General features: G+C 44.4%; 1 protein-coding gene across 4 annotated transcripts in view; it reads right to left on the bottom strand.

Moving 5' to 3' along the window:
• Window positions 1–13,099, bottom strand: part of C1QTNF12 (C1q and TNF related 12) — a 32,934-nt gene that overhangs the window by 6,110 nt on the left and 13,725 nt on the right. For 2 of the 4 annotated variants that reach the window (XM_082329021.1, XM_082329022.1), the window contains 5 exons: window positions 9,416–9,535; window positions 8,141–8,252; window positions 7,678–7,907; window positions 2,934–3,042; window positions 1,321–1,411 (listed from right to left, as the gene is read on the bottom strand). In XM_082329021.1, the coding sequence (XP_082185147.1) occupies window positions 1,321–1,411; window positions 2,934–3,042; window positions 7,678–7,907; window positions 8,141–8,252; window positions 9,416–9,535 (662 nt within the window). Of the gene's footprint in view, window positions 1–431; window positions 950–1,320; window positions 1,412–2,933; window positions 3,043–7,677; window positions 7,908–8,140; window positions 8,253–9,415; window positions 9,536–13,099 lie in introns of those variants that run through there. The other 2 variants (XM_082329024.1, XM_082329023.1) reach the window with 2 other exon arrangements.

The raw sequence follows: 13,099 nt of genomic DNA, 5'->3' as shown, positions 1-13,099 counted from the left end.
AGCAAGCTCCTTGACTTCCCATCAGGGCAGTGGGTGCACGGCTCCATCTTACCCTAGTTACTAATGGCTACTCAGATACCAATCAAGTCTTTTCCACAGGCCAGTGAAACCTAAGAGAGATTTATTTATTACATGAGGCTTCATGTCAAATTCACCTGCCAATAAGGCCTCTAAATTGAAATGCCTGTGGACAGGTCGGTCCTATTTGCAGCACTCTGACTCATGGAGCAGGGAAGGTGAGGGCTGAAGCAGCCAGTCCAGCAGCAAACTTATGGTTTTATGCGTTTTAAGTTGCACCTGTGGAGTCGTTTTATGCATGTATTTCAGCAGTGCTATTGCAAGGGTGTCACTACAGCTGCACTGGAAGAGCTGCGGGTAGGGCAGAGCAAATCTGCACAGCCCTGTACAAGCATTTTTCCTCCCATGACAAGGGCCGAGCCACAAGCAGAGGTGGTGGCCACTCTGTGCAAGCAGCATTGCCCTCTGCTGGGTGCAATTCAGCCCAGCCCAGGGGCTCCCCAGCCCCCTCCTCCAAGCAAAGCTTGCCAAACTCCTCCTGAGCAAGCTGGCCTTCTCTCAGACACGGGGCACCTATGTGCTGCAGCTGAAAGGATGACAGAAGCACAGCAAACAAGAACAGCCAACAGCATGCTGATGCCACGGCCCATTGCATAAGGAGCAACACCCAAGGTTGCCATGGCCTAACAAAAGCATTTCTTTAGCAGAGTTTTGCTAATGGATCCCAGCAGAGGAAAATTCAGCATTGTTATCTGAGCAAGCTCCACAAGGCAGCAGAGGACCGTGAGAAGGTACCACATACCTGAATACAAGCCCTGCACTTTCTGTCTCAGGACCCATTCACCTCTGTTTCCCCCCTATTCATTCTCCTCATAACTCCAACACTTCCCTGGGAACGTGAGTGAGATGCTGTGATCCATTCAGGATGCAGCTAAAATTATAAAAATTGAGCTAACAACCTCTGGCACAAAATTAAAGGGTTTCCCTCACTCTGTATGTTTATGATGATAGCTGAGCATTCAGCACCTTTAGCTATATCCAGTTTCAGCCAACTTCATTCACAATTCTCTCAACATATGCAATATTTAGCTATTTAGAGTAATTAGCACTGAAAGGTTAAAAATCAGAATTAAAAAAAAAACACATAAAACCTAAGGGCCAGCTGGAATCACTCTCTCCAGAAAAGTTCTACAAGCAATTATCACATAAAATTCACTGTTGGTGAACCTGATTTCCACACTTGGTTGAAACATTGGCCCGTCTGAGAAAAATAATTGCCAAGACAGCATTGCAGTAACTCACGTGTATCGGTGACACAGAGATTCAATGCAGATCAACACTCGGACATTATCTCTGGCTCGGAGTTGGACTTTACTCTTCAACTCACTGTGGTCTGGGGAAAGCAGTGGAAGAAATATAAGCACGTTCACAACATAGCAGACCACCAGTTGCTGGTGTTTGGCTTAAAGATGCTGGTAACCTTGTGACTTCCTCACTGGGTTTGCATGGCAAGGTTTTGGTAGCAGGGGGCTACAGGGGTGGCTTCTGTGAGAAGCTGCCAGAAGCTTCCCCCATGTCCGATAGAGCCAATGCCAGCTGGCTCCAAGATGGACCCACTGCTGGCCAAGGCCAAGCCCATCAGCGATGGTGGGAGCACCTCGGATAACACAGTTAAGAAGGGTGGAAAAAACTGCGCAATTGCAGCCAGAGAGAGAGGAGTGAGAACATGTGAGAGGAACAGCTCTGCGGATACCAAGGTCGGTGAAGAAGGAGGGGGAGGAGGTGCTCCAGGTGCGGGAGCAGAGAGTCCCCTGCAGCCCCTGGTGAAGGCCATGGTGAGGCAGGCTGTGCCCTGCAGCCCATGGAAGTCCATGCCGGAGCAGAGATCCACCTGCAGCCCGTGGAGGACCCCACGCCGGAGCAGGGGGATGCCTGAAGGAGGCTGGGACCCCATGGGAAGCCCGTGCTGGAGCAGGCTCCTGGCAGGACCTCAGCCCATAGGAACGACTCATGTTAGAGAAATTTGTGGAGGACTGTCTCCTGTGGGAGGGACCCCACGCTGGAGCAGGGGAAGAGTGTGAGGAGTCCTCCCCTTGAGGAGGAAGCAGCAGCAGAGACAACGTGTGATGAACTGACCGCAATCCCCATTCCCCATCCCCCTACACCGCTGGGGGGAAGGAGGCAGAGGAATCAGGAGCAAAGTTAAGCCCAGGAAGAAGGGAGGGGCTGGAGGATGGTGTTTTAAGATTTTGGGGTTTATTTCTCATTATCCTACCCTGATTTGATTGACAATAAATTAGATTAATTTTTCCCCAAGTCGAGTCTGTTTTGCCTGTGATGGCAACTGGTGAACGATCTCTCCCTGTCCTTATCTCGACCCATGAGCCTCTTGTTATATTTTCTCTCCCCTGTCCAGTTGAGGAGGGGGAGCGATACAGCGGCTTTAGTGGGCACCTGGCATCCAGCCAAGGTCAACCCACCACAGCTTCTTAGAAAAGCACCCTTCTGGTGTTGGATTATAAAATACTTCATCACTGAATGATTAAAATGCACTGGTGACAAAACACAGTCAAAACAATCAACTGCCTTGATGCAGTTCTACATCATCATGTTCGTTTCTTCTAAAGTCTTATGGAAGCCATAACTTCCGCACGTGAATACATTTGGTCCCTAAACTCATCCTCCATAAGGAGTGTTGATTTGCGTGGTTTGCATGGAGCAGCCTGCTGTGGCTATCAGTCTGTGAAAGTACCCGGCTCTAAGGACAGGGGTTTGGGTCGTGGTACCAAAGGGAGAGCTCGCTGCAAAGGGCTGCCATTGCACATGCTTCAAATCAAACAGGACGCAGAGAGCTCTCCAGGACTGCTTCCTGCACCTCAAGCAGTACAGAAAAGGTTTCTGTGGACAACACTCACCAATGTGGACATTGGCTGAAAACTGGTAGATGCCAGACACAGGTGCTGTGAAACGTCCTGTCGCCAGATTTAATCCTGTCCCCCGGAGAAAAGCTCCTTTGGCCAGAGGCTGTAAGATGAGAAAAGCAGACCCTGAACAAGTCCCCAGCACTCTCGACAATTACCTCTGCCCATGACAAAGAACAAGCTTACATGCATGAGAAGAAAGCTGAAAACATTTGCAAGGCTACTGCCTTATCTCCCCAGAACACACCTTTCCAGATGGGCTCGCTCGCAGCATTCGGTGCCCACAAAAGGCAAAACCATCAGTATGAGACACGAAGATGCCCTTTTTGCTCACTGCTGAACTCCTCTAACTCATCTTGACTCAGACTGTGCTTACTGTGTCCCTATGCTCTGCTGGTCCTGGTGGCCTCTAGCCTCCACTGACCTTCTGATACACAAGGTCTCCCATTATTTGAGTCAAGAGGTCCCTACTACTCCCAAGGACTTCCTAGATGGGGCCAAGCAGTGTCCCCAGGCTTAAGAACCTGGAACCTTATACACTGTTTTTGTGATACAAGTACAGAGGAAACACTCATATGGGTCTCCAGAGGTTTTCTGCCCACCTTAAGTCTAAGTCAGATGGCTTTGATACTGTTAAAGAACAACTGCCTGGATTCTTACAGATTCCACATTTAGTTTCATTTTGTTCTAGCCTTGGATTCTACAGAATAGGCAAAAACCTAGTAAAATAGCATGCGTCTTCTCCTCATGGCAGGGAAGCAGTCTTAAGTCAAACTCGCAGCAGATTATCTGACTCAGACTAAAATAAACTCTGCAAGAAATGTTTATTGTTTGTTTTGGCCTGCCTCATATGAATTTGGCTAGAGCTGGAGAGAAGCAGGAGTGGCTTCAATGGGCCAAGAAAGCACATTAGTCAGACTCTGCTTCCACCACAAGGGCATTCTGTGCAATGTGAACGCGTTCCCATGAATGCTGTCCTGAGAGATTTGCCCCGCGTTGGTCTTATGGGACAGAAGAGCTGTTCAAATCGGACTCTGTAAAGGCTCGAACACTATTATATCCCTAAAACATGCACAAATGCGTAACTGAGCAATCTCAGCAACCCAACGTTTGAGTATGCTTTCCAATACTAGATGGCGAAAGGGGTCTGAGACATGGTGAACAAATTTGTAGCGGTGTTGCAACGGGTGCTATTACACTAAAAAAAAAAAAAGGAGTGGAATACCTTTGTTCAAGTACCAGAAGGAAGTTAATTGCCTCTCCATTCTGGTTCATCACAGCCAGAAGTTGCCAGCTTTCCAAGTGCAGGGTAGGAATAATTTATTTATCTTTCTCTTTGAAAGGAAGTAAGGCTGCAAATATTTGGGTCTGGTGGTGTTTGTGTAGAGAGTTACTACACAGTAGGAGGAGTGAAATGACTAACCTGCCTTTATTCAGCAAATCCCAGGCAAGGCTCACAAAAGAGTAATTCCCAATTCTTATTTACCAAGATCTAGCTGTAGTCTCAAATTTCACAGAACTTTACTAGAAGTGTGTTATGTGTGCATATGGTGGTGAAAATATATCCATGTGCAACAGCAGTGGCGTTTCTCGTAAGACTGCATATGTAGAATGGGAAAACAGTAATAATGAACTGCAGAACAACCACGTTTCATACAATGATTCCTAAGTCTCTATATTTATCAACGTGCACTGATGTGTGCCTATGTGCACCTATATATGCACAGAAGGAGCTCTGTTTTCTGTACATATACACACACAGACAATATAACAGCTAACCTAACAACAAAGACTATAGAAGGAGATTGATTCCGTTCTTACGTGATCACTGCGCCGTCATTTTTGGTAATGCTATTTTTGATTTACCTCACTGAAAGAGCAGATCCAAGCCCTGTAATGTGCAAAACTGTACTGCATAGTTAATTCATTCCTTTCTTGTTACAGCTATTAGCAGAATCAGCAACATAATTCCAAAACTACTGGCTGAGCATGGAAGGCAATTTTAGGCACCAGTAAATTATCACTGATAAAACATTCCTGTTTCTTCATGCCCTCTGTGGCTTTGTTATTCTTTTGCTCATAGAAATAGACAATGCAGGGAGAGGTTCTCTGGGCAAAGTATTCCATTAAACCCCATACCAATGAGAGCTCCCTGCTGCATTTGCTGCCTCACAGCAGCATACTCACCTAGCTGCTTCACACGCTGCGGGAACTTGTATCTGAGAAACTAATTACTTGCACACAGTTATTTCAGTTAGCAGACCAAAAGCAAACAAACAAGTTCGTGTCCAGCCATTCCGTACAAGCCAAGGTCAGCTTCTCTTCCTCAATTCATCTCCTGTCCCCACAACTCCCTCGTACACTCTATACTTTACTTCTGGGTGGAAAATAGGAACCATGCACAGGGAACTGAGATGTGAACTGCCAGTTTAGCTTCTCAGTGATAAACACTGTGGAAAGCAATGCAAAGTAATATGTAAACTAAAGTAACTAGTAACTTAACTGTTACTAAAGAAAAGGATAACCCAGCCTGCAGAGCAACCAAAACGCACAGGGGATGCACTGATCTTCTGAGCAGCAGTAAAATTCAGCTGCCAAAGGCAGACATTTAGCTTGACCTCAAGGCACTAGAGACACCAGGACTCCTTCTGGAATCTTCCAACATGAAAAGCACGTGGGCCACCTTAGCCTTGAATGATCTGATTCCAGTGATGTTCCTGGGCCTCAGATAAATCCCGCTTCCATGGCCTGTCAGAGGCTGCAGTTACTTCAAATCTTGCTGTGTAAAGCAACTTTCTCAAAGCTTTTGCAAGAGGCAATCGTTAGAAACCTCAAAGCGTGATACAGGAGGAAGAGGTGTGGGGAAAGGAGTATCACATGTTTCATTCCAGATACCAAGGAAATTGTGAGACCAAGAGGAAGAGAGGGAGGGAATGTTCTTGGAGGAAATTTAGCATGGAAGGATGAGAAAACCATCATGCTCTCTCAATAGTCAAGGTCAGAGTGACTTAGACACGATGCTCAAATGACAGAGTATAGAAGTAATAGGCTGTTTCTCAGCACAGGTTCTTTCCACTATCTCAAAATGCTTTGGGTAAGGTCCAAATCCAGGAATTAGAGTCAATCCCTATCATCTCACTGAGAAACATCAAACTGTTGGCTTCTTCACACTATTAAACTAACAGAATGGAGGAAGGGGAATTCTCACTCTCTCTCCCCCTTGGACTGTTTAAAGACAAAGTTTTCATCTTTGCAAGAGCATCCGCTGTCTCCCTCCCTGCTAAATTCCCCTATATCAGAGCACAAGCTAAAACCAGACACTTCTTGTCCCAAAGTTGAAATGAAAGGCTGGCATCCAGAGGCCTGCCAGCCCTCCCACATCAGCTTCAGGGCCAGAAGCAATTAGAAAGAAGCTAGGCATATGATAACAAAGCATGGGAAGCATCAGCCTACGCACTGATTGCTGAGATGTCTTTATTCACATTTTCCCTCCTAATTAATGAGGCAGCAGATCTCTCTAGTCCTGCCCACACTTCAAGTACAATCTTGCCTCTGTGCCAGCACCCACAGTGCTGTCAAACCAGGCTTCCACAAGCGTATTTGGGAAAGATCCAGGAAAGCACCCTATTTAGAACATAACCACTGCCTCTAGTCCTGCAGCTGTGAGAAGTTCTAGCAGCAAAACTAGGAAACATAGGAAAGGATCTGCTGGACAGGATTCTTTAGAAATGGGACTCAGTGCAGCTGGGAAGAAAGCTCAGCACCTTACTGCATGGACAGTGTTAGCTGCCGACGGAAAGCCACAGTCCCTGTTCATACTCTTCAAACTCTTGTCACGTCATAAAAGCAACCATGTATCTGAAGGCCTTGTGCTATTAGACAGCCTTTGTGACTCCAAAGTCTAAAATAAGTCTCCTCAATTACCAAGTAACTATCTGGTTTTAGCTATTACTTTGCCTAACATTTATATTTCAAATTCAGAACCTATTTGCAACTGGTTCAGAAACGGTTAGAAGTTTTAATACCAAATTCAACAGCTTGCTTGTAACCATGCTTATAATGACCTAGAGCATCCCATGACGGTGTGCTTGTCATTATAACATGACTATAATGAAATTATATAGGTAACATTCATTAGTCTTCTATAAAACATTATGTAAAGAATTTGAGCATCAGGACTGGCCCATTTAACGAAATGATGGCTCTCATTTGGGCTCACAAACCTATAACCAATGGCTTCTGTCTGCCTCTGACATTTTCCTACCTCTGAACGTTACTCTGGAATTAAATAGGGTGTGCACTGAAAAAAAAAGAACAGATCCTTCAGACTAATGCCAAACATGGATAAGTCTTTCTCCATCATTAACTGAAATAAAAAGACTGACTGTTGTTTGGACCTGTGAGGCAGCCCTCTCTTGCACAGACCTGTTAGAACTTCAGTAAGAACTGTAATGAGATTCAGCTGGGCTGCAAGAGATGAAGAAAGTCTGCCTCTTGGGTTTGTCAGGGAGGAGAGGACTCAAAGCTCAATGTCCATCTTACTGCAGTTGAGCTTCAGTGCTGAAATCACCATATGAGACCCTACTTCTGTCAATCACAAAAAAAGGTAGTGCTATACTCATAGCACCCAAGCCTAAGACGAGCTTCTGGGGTTAGTCCACCCTTTCAGGAAACACCTTTATCTACAGAGCCACGTAGCAGCTTTGCAGACTAGGGGAACTATAGCTGATCTACGCACAATGGCTGTTGTGGAGTTGCACAGGTTCAGTCTGTAATCCCTTCTCACCGACTGGAAGTTCTGAAGTTCTACCAGGGTCTTCTTATCTACGATGACTTGTCCTTTTAGTTTGCAATGGAATGCCTCCTCGACACGTCTGTGGGGTGAAACTTCCTCCAAGGAGAGCAGGAGTGGAGGCAGCTGGCTAGGATGGGCTGAAATAGCCAGGGATGCTCGACGCTCAACGGCTTCTGAGGAGAAAAGTATAGGAAAATTAAGGCTTAGTTTAAGAGCTTGGTCGACGAAGCGATTAGTTGTGCAGTTCTTCTGCACTCAACTCTTCAACTCAAACTAAGCAGCAAATTTCTGATTGTCAGATAGGGGAACGCTTTAAGGTAAACGTTTGCAAAGCTAGTCCTTTATTTGCCATGGTACTTCCCAAAAGAAGCAGATCACAAAAGCACAAAGCTCTTACAGTCTTTACCTTTTAATATCTCTTTAAATTCCTGCAGAAGGACTTCCCGGGTGACTTCAGCACCAGGTGCTCCTGGAGGTCCCTGGGGGCCAGGAGGTCCTGGGGGCCCAACAAGGCCGCGCTAAGGAAGTAACCAAAGAAAAACACGTGAATTAGAAACAGGCAATTGCACTGACAGACCAAAAATTCTCTCAGCCATGAGCCAGTTCTACAGGGCTGTCAGCCACGTGAGCAGTCCCCTCCGCTATCAGTTCAGCTACAGGCCTGATGCAGTAAATCTTAAACAGACTCTCCAGCCAGCTGTGAATTCCAGCACTTGGAATTTACTCAGGTCTTTATGTGGGAGGATAAACTTTGTTCAGGTAAACACTAACTGGTTCTTCAAGTACACATATACAGTTGAAGCACAACAGGCACAAAACTAAGTTTGCCGATTCTGTATCTTCTCGCATCACCAAAGTAACAAACTAGCTTTTAAGCTTCTTATTCTGCTATTCGCTAACTAGAATAGCCATCTAGCCACACTTTACATTATTAATATATATTGCTTAAACATAATTATCGCATACATGAATGTCTGGTGCGACACTAGAGCTCAGAAAAAAACGAAACGGTTTATTCAAACCACCTGTAAAGGTTAGCCACACATATTAGAGCTTTAAACTAGTCGTACAAACATGCAACACTTATCAGTGCTATTTTGAGGTATATTGTTCCCAGGGAGCTCCCGTTTCCTCAACTAAACTGCAGTAAACCTGCATGGAAGCACTCCTGCCTATCAGCTCACTGAGAAATAAAAGGAAATCATTAAAAGCATTCAACATTGTCTAAGCAGCAGATTAAAAGTGCACACATGATCAAGCATCACTCAGCAGATGATCAGTAATTCATTAATTTGAAATAAATGACTTGTCCACGTCTTGATTAATACATCCTTTGAGATACCTGAACTTCATCTAGTGGAAGAAAAGAATGTTAATTTTATTTCTACTGAGCAGAAAACAAAACAAAACAAAACAGGCTCAGTCCAAGAAACAGCTGGCTTAAACAAAAATGAATGTTGACAGTTTAATTCGCATACCTTATCTTACAAAGCATATAGCACTTACTGTCTCAAACTTCTCTAAAATACTTTGAGAAAATAAACACAAACAAATGAAAATGCAGCACACTCTGGGGTGGAAAGGCAAAAGCTGGAGCATACAAAACACCTCGCATATCAGCAGTACGAAGGGAAGCCACGGTGCACATTTATTAGCTGATGGCAATCTAGCAATAACCTACTAATTTCTTGTCTTTCCCTTTGCATCTCCTTTTAGAGGTATTGCCATCATCTGGGCGGTGAACAAAGGAGATCCAGGTCCGCCGGGGATCTGTGATTCGAGGATCTGGAGATTCTAGGATCTAAAGAGAAACAAGAACAAAGACGGATATCACTGTATCGCTTTGGCCACCACATGGATTCAGAGAATGCAAAGTTTCCAGACCAGACTGTTGTCTGCTGCCTAAACCACATCCTTGATCCAAACGTACTGCATTTGGGAGGACGTTGAAGGTGGGATAAAATGGGATTTTACACTTCGGTAAGAAGCAATTCAGTTTGGATTATCCAGTACAGCGCCACTTTTTCTCTTCATTTACAGGAGCATTGCAAATGCAGGACAGTACTTCAATCTGAGTTCTGACACAGTGTATGAAAGGCATCAGCCTTTCAAAGAGTCCCATTGGTGGGGGATTTTTTTTCTTCCTAAGTTACAGGCCAAGCCTACCAGCAGAAGTGTCCCAGAAGCCAGAAGATGCTGCCCTTAAAACATCAAAATGCCTTCTCATAACTTAATATGCTATCACCTGCAGGGCCTCCCAGTTCCCTTTGCTTAGGAAATCAGTAAGAGCCAAGAAGTGGGAGCCAGTGTACCCCAGAGACCTTGCTCAAGCTGCTGAGACTCTCAGCCCTCTGACAGTCCTAATACGTGCCACAGAAAACCTGCCCAGATGCCAGAGATCGTTCACCACTGGCATCTGACATTTATCAGTGGGATCTATCAAACAATATAGGGAGATTAAAATGTACAGAAAACCTTGAAATGCTCCATAACTTTCAAATCACAGGCTGTAGAGTGACAAATGTGCACACAGAAAAAAAACAATTCACGATGAAATACAGAGTCCGTGTCTGATCACAGAAAAGGCGTCCATTGGCAAATTTAACCACCTTGCCCATTCCTGTGTTCTGCAAGTATATCGTAGCCATAGAGAAATTATCTAGAGAAGCTTTGACATTACAGTGCCTAGTTCTGGATCCCTTCTAAACAAAGCCTGGACAGAAGAGAGGATCTGTCCTTACGAATTTGGGCCCACTACCTATTGGACTCCCTGGTTCCCATTACTCACCTCCCAGAGACAACCAGAAGTAAGTGATCAAATAGCCATACCTGTTGTTTTTATCCTAGGCTGGGAATGAACTTCTAACTTTAAATTTAAAAAAGGCACCAGAAATCATTGGTTACCAATACCCTGCCAAGCTCTTGTCAAGAGCAATTAACTGTTGAATAGGGAGGTTCCAACCTGTTGACACATCAGCCTCCCAACTGCCCATCACAGTGAGGATAAAAGCACACGCCCTCCCAAAGTTTCATGAACCATGCTTAAGTATTCAGAGCCATTAATGAAAACGCCAGAGAGGAAAAACGGCAATGAACACTTAAAATATTTAAAACAAACAAACAAAAACCCCACCCTTTGCCTATTGTAAACATTTGGAATTCATTCAAGAAACCTGTTTTTTCTTCTCGTGGTGAGACAAAACAGGTACAGATCAGAATTCCAGCAGGAAAGCAATACAAGGCAGTAGTGGGCTGAATGACATCTGAAATGATTCCTAGACCGTTACAAGTTTAAGTTAATCAATATTAATCTATCACCATTCAGGAGGAAGAAAACAAGATGGGTGTGGAAAAAGCATAGAAGCAAAGTCACTCAACAGTGCACTTTTCAGATCTAAAAGTGTTCGCCCCTGGGTATTAAGCTCCTACTAGTCTGACCGCACTGACAGTTCTGCCACAGCTCGGACACGATACCTCTACCCTCAGTGGCCTTAACAGTGACCTTGCAAGGCGCTTCCAAGGCAGCCAAGTTAGCAAACACATCTACGTTTGCTCATTACCTGTCTCACTTGGCTCCCTAAGGCACTTGCCGCTTCTCAGAGAACCATACTGAGTTTTAATAACATTTCTAGTACCACTTATAAGCATAGATTCCCTTTCATCAAATAGTCCGCAGAAGCATGTAGAAAACAATTAACCTTTAGAATGCAGGTAGAGCTGAGGTCCCAATAATTACAATACACGTCACTGTCTAAGAGCAACAGGAATTGAACAGAAGATTGCAAATTTTAGTTAGAAGTACCAGGGCAAGCCCATTTTGAGGAGATAAGACCACAGTCTATGTGATCTGCTATGAAAAACGCATGCAGCATAAATTGTTTCAAAATTAAATCTTAGAAGTCTGCTGGAGTTCCAGCTTGAGGTTATAAGGAATGTCAGTGCTTCTAAGCTGATGCAGAGCCTGGAAAGCTCTCTCTCCGGCATGCATCCAGGCACATGGGTGTAGTACAAGGCACTTGTCCATATATTTCTGAGCCGATATGATCACAACTATTTATTTCAAACAGCATGGGTCAACAAATGATTTACAAACCAGCAGAACATGAGCAGCTCCCCAGAAATCAGATGTGTTGAGAGCTGAGCAAGGGTATTTGTCAAACATACATCTCAAACTCTGAAGCCAACTCTATCTTCTCAATTCAGCAAATAATCTTAGGTGATTTACTGCTCAGACACAACCCACAGAAAGATCTACTCCTACTGAATTGCTCTATTCAGGCAGTCCACTTATCCTCCCCTCCAGATAGATGGCTGCAGAGTAGCTGGCGTCTGTGCTCGAAGCCAAAGCAAGGATATTCCGAGACATTTTGCCGTATCGTTCGTTCATTCATTCTACTGTAATTAATCAGAACCAGAGTTTTGGTTATGAACACTCCCCTGCTGCTCGAATTTAACATGTATTGCAAACAAGAGCAAGACAAACTATTCATAACAATCTAGTTCATTATTTCTGTACCCAAATCAGTCTTGAACAGACTTTTTATGTTTATAACCGCATTTAAATTGTGTGTTTAGTCAAGGGGTTCTATTAGGTTGTTTTAGCTAAATTGTTATTTGCCTTTTTTACTTACCATGCCCAGGACTTAAATAGCTTTCCAAAATTCCATTGGAAATTAATCTAAATGGAGCACCATAGGAAATCCTGGGTATTGTAAAATTAGTCACCTCACTATAACATTATCACCTTCCCAGATTGCTTGACTGCAGATTTTTGCTAAGCATAAGTCAAAGACAGGCCAAGAAGCTCCTTTGGTGCAAACCCTTCCCTCTATCATAACACATAAACATCAAGTCCAGAGGCAAATGTTAATGAAGTTTGCAAAAGTCCTTAGAACAGCACACAAGGTGCAGCTTACTTCTACAACAAACATTAAATATATTTATCAGAGTTTCACGGAGATTTAATGGTTTCTGATGGGAGAAGCTACTTCTTTCCTCCCCCACTTAATCTGAGGACAGATGGGTGCAGGATCACCACACATGAGGTCACACTTGCAGAGGACTGTGTTTATGAGCGTTTAAGTTTACAAAGCTCCTAAATGTAAAGCAGGTGAAAGCCTACCCATGCTTTGCCCAAAGAAGCAGATGTCTCTTTGTCCCAGAGACTGGGACTGACAGGTCTGTGGTAAAGCTGCAGTGCAGTTCACAAAACAGAAGGAATCAACTTGTTAATAGAAGCACCCAGCGCAGGCAGGGTGGAGCATTCCCTCAGTGCTGTAACGGAAGCCAGCAAAAGAACAGCTGGGATGCAGAGAAAAGGAAAATAAAATCAATTCATCCTTCAAAAAGGGCTGGCTCACGTGGC

Source organism: Platalea leucorodia (genome assembly GCF_965183815.1).
Source record: "Platalea leucorodia genome assembly, chromosome: 17".
Lineage (NCBI taxonomy): Eukaryota > Metazoa > Chordata > Aves > Pelecaniformes > Threskiornithidae > Platalea > Platalea leucorodia.
This window is presented reverse-complemented; position numbering and strand designations above follow the sequence as displayed.